This window comes from Dermacentor andersoni, chromosome 6 (assembly GCF_023375885.2).
Source record: "Dermacentor andersoni chromosome 6, qqDerAnde1_hic_scaffold, whole genome shotgun sequence".
Classification (NCBI taxonomy): domain Eukaryota; kingdom Metazoa; phylum Arthropoda; class Arachnida; order Ixodida; family Ixodidae; genus Dermacentor; species Dermacentor andersoni.
This window is the reverse complement of record NC_092819.1, coordinates 98329274-98342137: the sequence shown is the minus strand read 5'-3', so window position 1 is coordinate 98342137 and position 12864 is coordinate 98329274. Positions and strand designations below refer to the sequence as shown.

Sequence of the window (12864 nt, the reverse complement as noted above, 5' to 3'; positions counted from 1 at the left end):
TGGCTGCGTGCCTTTTTTTGAAGACACAATCATCATCAAGCACTACAATGAGCGCACACATCAAATTGCCGAGACACGTAGCACAGTCAAGAAGAAGAACATATCTATAAGCCAGCCATACTCTCCATATCAAATGAAGACATCGCATTCGTTGATTGCTCGTGAATTTGTGATGTTTTTTACATCCAATAAAATGTTTGAGTCGCTAAAACAGCGCTTGTCCTGTCTCCTTTCTCGTGTTTCGCTTTCATGTACACTGCCGAAGAATGGCGACAGCATATGATAGCGAGCAAGAATTGAAATTGAAAAAAAAAACACTGAGCTAATGACTCCAGTGTGGCTTATGACTCAGTGTATATGACCGAGTTATTATTAGCATTTTTATGATGTGTGAATTTTGTTGCCTGACAATGATATATTCCTGCTGCGGTAAATGACGCCTTGTGCGTCTAATAGTAACTTCTACTTTCGTTGTTTGTTGGGTCGTTGTGAATCAATAAGTAAATGTAAATGTAAATGTAAATCAGTAAATGAACGCATTGCCTTCTAACAATCGAAAGCGGTCGATGATGATGTGTGGTGTTTTATGGCGCAAGGGCCAGGTTTGGCCAAAGAGCGCCATGACAAGTGGTAGTGCTAACGATCTATTATGGAAGATGTGACTTGGCTGTAAAGTGGCCTAAAAATAGTCGCTGTAGAGTGCGTAAAATCTACGTGCTATAAAATTATGGCGATGACTAATGACGAATACTATGAACACTAAAATCCATCGTAGAAGAATGATGCATTGTTTAAAATATGCGAGATGTTAAATTGCTTACAGCACTACTGCCTCGCCAGAGCCCTTGAACCACAAGGGCCTAGATGCATGTGCTATTCAAAATAATTATCACAGCGGCATCCTCTGAAGAGAGGAAGCGATACGAACGTGTGGGGCTAATAACATGCAATACGACATCTTTCAGAAAACCTAGGACGGCGTTCGTGTCAAAGAGTGGTTCTCGACCAAGTAACATAACAGGATGAAGGGGAATGTGCTGCCGGTATGCTAAGAGAAAATGTTTCTTTCTTTCAGATTCGGGTTCCTGACACTCCAGTAGGACGTGGAGGACGGTCAGCCTCTCCCCGCATCTACCACAGGTTGGAGGCTCGTTTCCCGTGAGTAAAAAGTTATGTGTGCCAAAAGTGTGTCCTATTCTTAGACGGCAGAATAGGTCATCTGTCCGGCGGGATTTTGTTACAGGAGGCCAGAAACCTAATCGTGACTTTATTACATGCAGTTTATTGCATGTAATACATACATACATACACATGCGTTGCCAGTGGTTCCGTAGTTTCCTTCTTAAGAAAGGCTTGAGGTCTGTGACAGGGACCGAAGCAGTAGGATTAACTGCATGAAATGAAGTTGGTGTGGCCATCTGGTCGGCTAGAACGTTTCCCTCAATGCCCCTATGTCCAGGCACCCAGCATATAATCACATGTTGGTTAGATATATATGCTTTACACAGTGCGGAGTAGAGTTCATTGAATACAGGATTTTTGTGATTACAGAAAGACATCAAGGCCTTCACAACACTGAGGGAGTCCGTATATATAACTGATTTCTGGAGTTGTGATTTATTTATATGCTTTACGGCCGACAGCAGTGCGTAGGCCTCAGCCGTAAAGATACTAGTTTCCGGATGCAGTACGTCGGATTCCGAGAAGGATGGACCGACGGCTGCATAGGACACCCTGTCGTGTGACTTCGATGCGTCTGTGTAGAACTCCGTGCAGGAGTATTTGTGCTGGAGTTCCCGGAAATGCATTTGGATTTCAATCTCTGGAGCGTGTTTTGTAACTTGCATGAAAGATATATCGCATTGTATCAGCTGCCACTCCCAAGGAGGTAGCAGCTTGGCTGGATGCATTAGGCGAAGCTCGAGGAGTGGGACATGCATTTCATGACTAAGCTCCCTCACACGTAGCGAGAAAGGCTCTCTTACAGAGGGACGATTATGAAAGAGTGTAGCATATGTCATCTCGCTAACTGTAGTATAACAAGGATGTTGAGGATTAGAGTGGACTTTCAGAAAATATGTTTGGCTGATGTATGTTCTCTGGAGATGAAGGGACCACTCATTCGATTCTGCATATAAGCTTTGTATGGGACTCGTTCTGAAAGCGCCAGTGGCCAGTTGGATTCCTAGGTGGTGGACTGGGTCTAGCATATTTAGCGCGCTCGGGGCGGCAGAGTGATAAATCACGGCACCATAATCTAGTCGTGAACGAATGAGGCTTTTATAGAGTTTCAATAAACACTTCCTGTCACTACCCCATGTAGTCTGGGATAGAAGTTTCATTATGTTCATCGTTTTTAGACATTTTTCTTTAAGATGTTTAATGTGGGGGACGAAAGTCAGCCTGTAGTCAAGTATGACACCTAGAAATTTGTGTTCTTTGTTTACAGGTATCTGTTGTCCACGCAGTTCTATGCAAGGATCTGGGATAAGTCCTCTCTTTCTTGTAAAAAGAACACAAGAGCTTTTGTTAGGATTGATCTTAAATCCATTCCTGTCTGCCCACATTGACACTTTGTTCAGGCCATGCTGTACCTGTCTCTCGCAGACTGCGAGGTTACAAGATTTGAAAGCTATTTGAATGTCGCCCACGTAGACAGAGTAAAAGATGGCGGGTGGTAATGAAGCACGAAGCGTGTTCATCTTCACGATAAAGAGCGTGCAGCTGAGCACGCCTCCTTGGGGTACACCCGTTTCTTGCGTAAAAGGACGTGAGAGTGCATTGCCGACTTTTACCCGGAGAGAGAGAGAGAGAGAGAGAAAAAACATTTATTTGAACCATCGAGGTGGTTGCTATGAGGTCGAGTGGGTGGTGTCCTCATTCCAGGACTCCACTGGCCATGGCTGCTCGACGTACTTGCTGGACGAGAGCTTCTTGTCCCGCCAGGGTATCGCCGGTCAGCTGTACCTCCCACCACTCAAATGACGTGCTAGGCGTCTTTAAGTGTTGAGGTTTGCCCCCGCACCCCCACGAGATGTGGAAGAGTGTAGGGCGTATGTCGCCGCACCAGGGGCAGATGCCGCGATATGTATGTGGGAACATTTTACTGTATTTGTGTAGGTTAGGAAATGTGTTTGTCTGAATAAGTCGGAGAGCTACGGCATCTTCAGTGCTGAGCTTTCTGTGAGGCGGAGGATAAATCCTGCGGTTGAGTCGCTGGATCTCGAGTCGGTCGCAGTAATTGGACGGCAGGGGCATGAAGGTAAATGGTGGGGATTGATGAGACGATTCGTCTTGCCCCGCTCGGTTGATTAGCGCTCGAGCTAGGGCGTTCGCCCTCTCGTTCCCTTCCAGACCCGCGTGGCTCGGCGTCCACGTGATTTGATGGTATTCTTGCAGCCTCGGGCCTAGAATATGAGCCGCCAGCAGCGGTGTCCGGCCGTTGGTAAAGTTACGGCAGGCCTGTTGCGAGTCGGTAACGACATGGGATTCCCTGCCTACCCTGTCTTCTTGCTTTATTACCAGCGCCGCAGCTATGGTTTCAGCCGCAGCTGGGGTCTCTGCCCTTACGGAGGCCGCGAGAGTCAAGGAGTTGTCTCTCCCGTTCACGGCGGCTACCGCGAAGAGGCCCCCTACAGGGTACGCCGCCACGTCCACGTACGTTACGTACGGGTCACCCTTGAATTGTCGGCGCTGTCTGTCGACGCGAGCCTTGCGTCGTCCTTCATGGAGTTCATGGCTCATGTGCTTCGGCATCGGGTTCGCCTTGATCTTGCCTCTGACCTCAGGCGGGAGTGATCGTTGCCCATCGAGGGCACGGAGCTCCGTTGCCGTTCCGGTCCGGTGGAGGATGGCTCTGCCCGCCGCCGTGTTCTGTAGTCTGGCCTTTTGCGAAGCCATAACCGCGTCCGACAGCTCAGCGAAGGTGTTGTGGATCCCGAGGGCAGCTAACTTCTCGTTTGAGGTGGTGACAGGGAGACCCAGGGCCGTTTTGTACGCGCCTCTGATGATGGCATCGACTTGTTCTTGGTCGCGTTTGTTTAGCGAGTGATAGTGATACGGCATGCTATATGTGATTCTGCTGATCACCAGAGCCTGGACGAGGCGAAGCGTGTCCTCTTCTCGCATGCCCTTGCGGCTTCTTGTAATTCGTTTTATAATCCGCGAGATCTGGTTGGTGGCAGACCTTAGAGTTTGGATGGTGTGGGAGGCTTTCAGGTTGCTCTGGATCCAAAAACCCAGAATCCTAGCCTTATTGCCTTCCGTGATCTTCTGGCCCTCAAGATAGAGGTCGATAGGGCCGGGGGACTTGTAGATTCCTCCTCCGTGCACCCGGATCACCTCGGACTTTTCTGGCGCACAACGCATCCCGCTCGCTGCCGCAAATCTCTCCACGGCCGTCGCGGCCTCTTGAAGGGTCGCCTCTTTTCGCGCTAGGGAGCCCTTGGTGGCCCAGAGCGTGATGTCGTCTGCGTAGAGGGCGTAACCTAGGTCGGGGATCTTCCGCAGCTCTTTGGTCAGCGCTAGCATCGCGACGTTGAATAGAATCGGGGATATTATCGCCCCTTGCGGTGTTCCTTTGTTCGGTACGTCGATCGTATCCGATCGAGTCTGGCCTATTCCGATGGTTGCCGTCCGGCCCGTCAAGAACGATTTAACGTAATTAAAGATGCGCTCCCCGCAGCTGATGTCGTTCAGTCCCTTGAGAATGGCCTCGTGAGAGATGTTATCGAAGGCCCCTTTTAGGTCGAGTGCGAGCAGGAGATGTTCTCCTCCCTTCGGGATGCCCTTAAGAACTTCTTCCCTTAGGATTAGGAACGCATCTTGCGCAGAAAGTCCCGGCCTGAAGCCAAGCATGGTGTGCGGGAAGAGGTCACCGTCCTCTATGTAATGTTGGAGGCGGGTTTCGATGACCCTCTCGTACAGCTTGCCGAGGCACGAAGTCAGCGAGATGGGACGCAGGGCGTCGATCGCGGGCTTCTTGCCGGGTTTGGGAATGGTCACGATTTCCGCGTGTTTCCACTCGTTCGGTACGTGGCCCTTGCTCCAGAGTTCCTCGTTTAGGTATTCGGTGAAGTCCTGGATGTGCATCGGGCTCAGGTTTCTAATCATGGCATTGGTGATTTTGTCAACTCCGGGAGCAGTGTTGCGCTGTGAGGCTCGTGCCGCGGCATACACCTCTTCCTCCGTGATGGGAGCGTCCAGTTCTGGTCTTCGGTCTCCTTCATATTTTAGGAGGCAGGGTTGTATGGGGTCGCTACCAAGGTATCTGGTTTTTAGGGTGTCGATCAGATCCTGGTCGTTTCCGGGGAACTTGTGAGCGATTTCTAGGAGCGTCCGACTGGTTGTCGATTTCGCCTTGTCGGGCTCGATAAGGCAACGTAGGATGGCCCACGTCTGCGCCGTACTCAGGGTACCCTTGAGCGAGGTGCAATACTGTACCCAATTTTGCTGCGTCAGCTCGTTTGCGTAATTTCTGGCTTCGTCTGTTATTTTCTCGATTCGTAGACGTAGCTTCCGGTTTAACCGCTGTCGCTTCCACCGTTTGAGGAGGCCCTCACGGGCTTCCCACAGGTGTAAGAGCCTGCGGTCGACTTCGGGCGTCTCGACCGTGCGCTGGATGGTTTTAGTGGTTTGGATGTGGGCGTCCCGGAGGTGCTGCATCCATTCCCCTATGTCCGTTATACCGTTTTCGGGCGGGGGGTACTGCCTGAATGCCTCCCAGTCCGTAAGCCTAATTTCACCAATTGTTCTCTTGAGTTTCGGCGTGGATACCGAGATGCTGAGGATGTAGTGATCGCTGCCCAATGTTTCGCCCAGGTGCGCCCATGAGTATTCCCTTACGTTTTTGACAAATGACAGGTCCGGAAACGTGTCTCGACTTACACTATTGCCTACTCGGGTTGGTTGGAGGAGGTTGGTTGTGAATTCGAGGCCCATTTGGTCAACCGCATCGAGGAGCGACCTTCCCTTTTGCGTGTCTTGTTGGTAGCCCCAAGTCGTGTGTCTAGCGTTCATGTCTCCCACCACTACCAGCTGGTTGCCGCCAGCGGCTCTCACGCTCTCGTAAATGATGTTGCGGAAGTCGTCTTTCTGAGCCCTCGGGGGACTGTACAAATTCAGGATGAAAGTGCTACGTCTACCCCTCTTCTGCGGGAGGACTTCCACTAGCATATGATTAATGTCATGATGTTGATAATGTTGTCCCACGGCCGTCACCGTTTTGTGAACTAAAACCGCGACCTTCGGTGATCCCGCGTGTTTAATTACGTAGTAACCCCGCAGCCTGATCGGCTGGTTCCCGACCTCCTGAAGGCAGATGACGTCGGGGGGGTATAGGTGATTTTGGATGAAAAGTTGGAGTGAACTTGCCTTCTTGTTGAAAGAGCGACAATTCCACTGCCAGATCACGAGGTGTTCGGGCGCGCTGCGTGTGGTGTTAGCCATTGCTGACGTTCATGGCACCGCCGTCGCAGTTGTCGGCGTCCCTGATGTCACCCGTGTTGTTTATGCGCTTGTACGCCTTGATGCGTGGATTGCTGCTCTCGTCGTCGACCCGCTTGCGCGAGCCAAACTCAACCTTGCGTATTCTTCTTTCAAGGTCTTCATGGCTTAGTGTGTTCTCCTTGACTTTATTGTTTAATTCACCCATCTGGTAAAGCATCTGTTCTATCGTAGCATAAATACCTTCGAGGGTGACTACACTTGACTGGCCTGCCGCTGCCGAGGCCGCACCGGGAAGCGATGAGGGCGTGGTGGTTCTTGAGGGGGCAGGAATGGAGATGGCGGGCTGGTGGCCTTTCGTGCCGCTTTGCGGCCCTGTCTGTGTGTTGTTGCTTGTTTTGCTTAGCAACGCTTCTAAGCGTTGCATGCGTTGGTTTAGGTCGTTAACCTGAGCCTTGAGTGTTTTATTTTCTTCCCTGATGCGCGTACATTCTGGGGAGCATTTACTATTTTCACTGGTATTTTGAGCGGAGGAGGTACTAGACTGATTCCGGCTCACCTTGTTGTTGTTGGCTTGGTTCTTCTTGCCCGATTGGTTCTTCTGCTTCGACGTGGATGTCGAGGTAGAAGGCTGCCGCTGCCTTTGCTTCTCTCCTAGCTTTGGCCACTCCGAGCGGAATCGGGACCTGGACCTAGACTGGGACTGAGACCGGGATCGGGACCGGGACCTTGACCTGGACTGGGCCCGGGACCTTGAGCGGCTCGCCGAGGATTCCGAGTTGAACCACCGCAGGCGGCTTCGTCTTGGTCTTCCTCCATCACTGTCGTCGTCTTCCTTCCTCCTTCCGGGCGGAGGATGCTTTTTGGTGGTAGTGTTGTTTTTTAGCTTTTGCTTGCACTCGCGAGATCCCGTGGCGTGGGCTTCGCCGCAGATGGCGCACTTGAGCGAGCACTCGTGGTCGTCCGTCGGGTCGTGCGTCCCGCAAGCGCGACAGATCTTGACGTTCGGGGTAGGACAAACGTCCGATCGGTGTCCCATGCGCTGGCACACATAGCAGATTTGTTTTGTGGGCTTGTAGGGGTGGCACTCGGTCTCCCCTCCGTAGTAGTAGACGTATCGTGGAACTACGTCAGAGCTGAACGTGATCAGGGCCGTCTTGGTCTTTCCCAGCATGCGGGCCTGCACGATTTCAACGCCTTGGGTCCTCACCCTTAGGTGAGTCATAAGCTCCTCGGGCGGGGTATCCGGGTCGATTCCATGAATGACGCCCCGGGCCACTCCATCCGGTGCCGCAACGTAAGAGTTGACTTCGTAAAGGTTGCCGCCCAGCACAATCCGCGTGATCTTGCGTGCCATATCAGCGACCTCCTGATCTGGGGTGCTAACAATAATTATGTTGGAACCGGGTCTCAAGCGCACGATGAAACGCGAATCGTCAACTTTCCCTCCGCAGGCGGCCGAGACGGCTTTCGATATTTGGTACGATTTGACAGATAGCTTTCTATTATATTAAGCATATTACCGTGGATGCCCATTTCTGACAGGTCTCTTAAGATTCCGTAACGCCACGTTGTGTCATACGCCTTTTCCATATCGAGAAATATCGATAGGAAGAACTGTTTATGTATAAATGCGTCCCGGATATTCCCTTCAACACGTATGAGATGATCGGTTGTGGAGCGCCCTTCTCGGAAGCCGCACTGATAAGGATCAAGCATTTTGCTCTGTTCAAGGAAATGGGTGAGTCGCCGATTTATCATTTTTTCGAACACCTTAAAATGCAACTTGTGAGGGCTATCGGGCGGTAACTTGTCACTGAGGAAGGGTCTTTGCCTTGTTTCAAAACAGGGACCACAATGGCTTCCTTCCATGCGGTTGGAAGGTACCATGCATCCCAGATGGTGCTGAAAAGTGTGAGTAGTGTAACTTGCGTGTCATTGTGTAAGTTTTTGGGCATTTCATACATGATTCTATCAGATCCTGGTGCGGAGCTCTTGCATGCGCTCAGGGGAGCTCTCAATTCGGCAGTACTAAAAGGACGGTTGTAAGGCTCATTCTCTCGACATATTCTTGTTAATGGCTTACGTTCTTCTACTTGTTTATATTTCAGGAAGGATTGTGAATAATGATTTGAACTTGATACACTCTCAAAGTGCTCCCCAAGTAAGTCGGCCTGATCTTGCAGTGTATCGCCCTGTGTATTTACTAGAGGGAGTGAATATGTTTGCCGCCCTCTAATCCTATTAACCCTGTTCCAGGCTTTGGCCTCATCTCTAAACGAGTTAATACTCGATAAAACTTGTGCGAACTTTCTCTTCTAGCCTGTCGGCGGGTTCTCCTACCTCGGGACTTTACTTTTTTAAAGTTGACAAGATTTTCTGCAGTGGGCGAAGCGCGTAGCAACCCCCACGCTTTGTTCTGTTTCTTACGAGCAATCCTATATTCGTCGTTCCACCACGGGACACGCCGTCTGCATGCCAAACCACTTCCTTCAGATATGCATTCAGATGCGGCATCTATTATGAACGCTGTAAAATACTCCACAGCGGCATCAATTTCTAGAGAAGACATATCAGCCCATGAGATGCTAGATAGAGTTCGAAATTTCTCCCAGTCGGCTGTATCTATCTTCCACCTAGGAGCTTGTGGGGGAAATTCATTTTCGTTAGATGTTCTTAGCAGCACGGGGAAGTGATCGCTCCCGTAAGGATTGCTCGTAACTTCACATTTGAGTTCGGGCAGTATAGACTCGGAAACTATACTAAGATCTATTGACGAAAAGGATCTGTTTGCAAGAGAGTAATATGTGGGTTCTTTCTTATTTAGAAGGCACGCTCTAGAAGAAAAAAGGAACTGTTCAACGAGGCGACCTCGCGCATCGATACGAGAGTCTCCCCACAAGGTGCTGGGCGCATTGAAATCGCCAAGAACAACATAAGGTTCTGGCAATTGATCTACATAGGATTGAAATTCATGTTTCGTTAATTTGTAATGTGGGGGTATGTAAAGAGAGCTAATGGTGATGAGTTTGTTTAGGAAAACAGCTCGAACCGCCACTGCTTCGAGAGGCGTTTGTAGCTTTAAAAGTTGACACGCAATGCTCTAATGGATAACAATGGCGACACCGCCCGATGATGCGAGAGCATCATCGCGATCTTTGCGATAAGTTATGTACTGTCGGAGAAAGATTGTGTGTTTGGATTTTAAGTGTGTTTCCTGTAAACACAGCACTTTCGGATTGTATTTTTCGATGAGTTCCTGAACATCATCAAGGTTTCTAAGAAGACCTCTGATGTTCCATTGAATTATTTGTGTATCCATATTGGAAGTGAATATGTGCTGTGTGTACGGAAACGGATGTTATGCCTTAGATTACAGAGCTCTTTCGAGGCACTGTAATCGGGGTTTTGCCCTTTCTGGAGGGTTCCAGGGAGCCTCGCCGCTCCTTAGGCGCTTGTCGCGCCGTGAGGACAGGTGTAGTGTCCATTGCCTCTTGTGAGGCGCCGGACACATGCTCTTGCGATCGAGAAGTTTTCTGTGAGGGTCCTGCCTCGGAAGGCAAGACCCCTGCGCCCACCAGCCCGGAGGTCGATGTAGCTCCCTGAGGGATTTGGCTGCGCCGGCTGTTGCCAGCGCTGGAAGGGGCCGGGGACGTTGGGGCATCCTCGGCTGCGCCCACCTTCGGGGACGATGGCCCCGTCTACTGTGTTGGCGTAGCAGCGTTAGCTGCAGCCGCCGAGGGGGCGGATGGCGTCACTGCCGCCTCACTGGGTGTGGGTCGGACAGCCGCAGGAGACCGTTGTGGCGCTGCCCCCTGACGCGCCACATCGGCAAAAGTGTGCTTTGGTATCAAGGATACCCGCCTGCGTGCTTCTTTGAAACTTATGTTTTCTTTTACTTTTATCGTAACTATTTCCTTTTCTTTCTTCCAAGATGGGCACGACCGCGAGTATGCAGCGTGCTCGCCTTCACAGTTTACGCAGTGGAGAGAGTTTTCACAAGATTCTGAAGTATGCTCATTAGCACTGCATTTAGCGCAGGTTTGGCGGCCTCGGCAGCTCTGTGAGCTATGACCGAAACGCTGGCATTTGAAGCAACGCAGGGGATTAGGGATGTATGGCCGAACACGGAGCTTGATATACCCGGCCTCGATGGACTCGGGCAGGACACTTGTGCCAAATGTAAGTATGAGATGTTTGGTCTGTATTTCCTTGTTGTCACGCCTCATATTAATTCGCTTAAAGTTGATGACGTTCTGCTCACTGAAGCCCTCCAAGAGCTCAGCCTCAGTCGACTCCAAGAGATCATCATCGGAGACAACGCCACGGGTGGTATTCATAGTACGATGCGGAGTTACTGTCACTTTGGCGTCGCCAAATGATGCTAGGTTGGGTAGGTTTTCATATTGCTTCAGGTTGCGGAGCTCCAAGAGGAGATCACCGCTTGCCATTCTGGATGCTTTGTAACCTGTACCTAGAACTTGGGTCAGAGACTTGGACACGAGAAATGGTGAGATTGTTCGTACGGGTTTGTTTGGTGCTTCGGAGTGGACTACGCGGAAGCGAGGAAAAGTTTGTTTTTGACGAGCGAAAAATTCTAAAACATCATCGGTGCGCCCCCTCTTCAGGGAGCGATCAGGTAGTGGGGGAAAGGAGGTAGCCATAGGAGATTGTAATTTCGGCGGTAATGCCAGCCACCCACCGTGGAGTCCTACAAGGGGACGCTGCAGGGCCTGTGAAACACGGCCTGCAAACGCCAGCTGTACATTACCACTATAACCAAATATGAAATAACCTAGGTTGGTTATTCACACAAGGTTAACCCTTGCTGCCTGGAAAAATTGGAAGTAAGGAGAAGCCAGGAGAAGACAGGAAAAGTGGAAAGTGAGAGAAAGATGAAGGCTGGAGGGAGAGAGAGACAGGAAAAGGCAGCTACCGATTTCCCCCGGGTGGGTCAGTCCGGAGGTGCCGTCTACGTGAAGCAGAGGCCAAAGAGGTGTGTTGCCTCCGCCGGGGGGCCTTAAAGGTCCGTACACCCGGCATCGGCTCAACCTCCAGGATACCCTTTTCCCCGGACACGGCTAAGCCACGCACGGTTAAGCGCGGGAGGGTCCAACCCTCGTGTGCTCGGGTATGTGGTGACGGAACACACCAAACGCCTGCTCACGCAGACGCCCCTGCGGGGGAAAGCGATCGAGTGTAACTGCAGGAAAATGCGGTATTAGGTGATCAAGTCACGGATCTACAGTGTTCAGTGGCCCGACATGAAGGAAACAAAGCAAACGTGCTCTGGAAGCACTACGAAAATGGGAAAAAATAAATGCGCCGCTTGTGGTTTTCCATGGCCTTCACGAACGGCTATTCACTTCCCATCAAAAGGCCGGACAACTCTGCTTGCGAGAACAGGGCCTTCAAGGAGACCATTGCGCAAGTCCTTTATGAATGTCTTCGCTTCAGTGCACCTACAAAATACCTCTCAATCACGTTAAACCGACTGAACAATCAAAGATCAAGAATGTGTTAATAGACCTGTTTATATTTTTTTTTGTTCGAAACTATATTACAACCCTAAAGTGATTGTTGGTATATTCATAATTTCAATACTTCGTTATCTAAATATTATTTGTTTGACTATGAAAGTTAATATTAAAGGCTTGTAACGTCATTTCTTCTGCCAGTTGCCATAACATGATGCACTTCGATGCACTCGATTGATGTATTCATTCGAATGAATGCGTTCATACATGTTGTTTTTAATCGCTCATAAAAAATAAATAGCTATTAATTAAACCAAACAATGTCAAGCTTTCATTTAAAAGTTTATTATTTTCTCTACTTTTATACCGAATGACGTTTCTTTTTCAATGCTTTCATTTGATTTAATAAGTTCACTTCCTCAGCAGCTAGAATTCTAGAACTACGCTAGATACCATCTTCAGCACAGAAATCGTTGAACGCGTGGCGTTTCTTGAGGACAAGTGGATTGAGTGATATACACCGAGAAGGGTCGCGAGAGACATCGCACTAGTGTTTAGTTTTCTTCTTCTTCTTACTATTATTTTTGCTGCTGTCTCCGCCTATGTCATTGATTCCATGTGCCTTCTTAGAAGAGCAAGGGGTAGCAAGCCGGTCAACATACTGGCCGACCTCCCGGTCTTTTGTATTTCTCCTCCTACAATTTGCAGTTACAGAAATATTCTCCGCTTCTGGCAAAAAAAAAAAAAAACTGAACGAAAAAGAGGAAATGTGCTGTTTGAGGCTAGCGTGTCATGAGACGTTTGACATTGCTCCATGAATTATGTGTTCGCGTTGGTGTGATAGCGTATGCAGTGCTCTAGGGAAATTGCCGAAGAATTTGCTATTATGTACGGCAGTCACGAATCAGTATTGTCGAGTGGCCCGGCACGAAGCGCACAGAAC

At 49.8% G+C, this 12864-nt stretch overlaps 1 protein-coding gene across 17 annotated transcripts in view; it reads left to right on the top strand.

The window, feature by feature from the left end:
- LOC126522623 (uncharacterized) overlaps positions 1 to 12864 on the top strand; it is an 80831-nt gene that overhangs the window by 17236 nt on the left and 50731 nt on the right. For 3 of the 17 annotated variants that reach the window (XR_011895242.1, XR_011895243.1, XR_011895244.1), the window contains exon 5: positions 1076 to 1158. Coding sequence is in view for 8 of the 17 variants with exons in the window: in XM_055066506.2 (XP_054922481.1) it covers positions 8522 to 8608; positions 9272 to 9347 (163 nt within the window). In the remaining 9 variants the exon portion in view is untranslated. The other 14 variants (XM_072288832.1, XM_072288831.1, XR_008610569.2 and 11 more) reach the window with 14 other exon arrangements.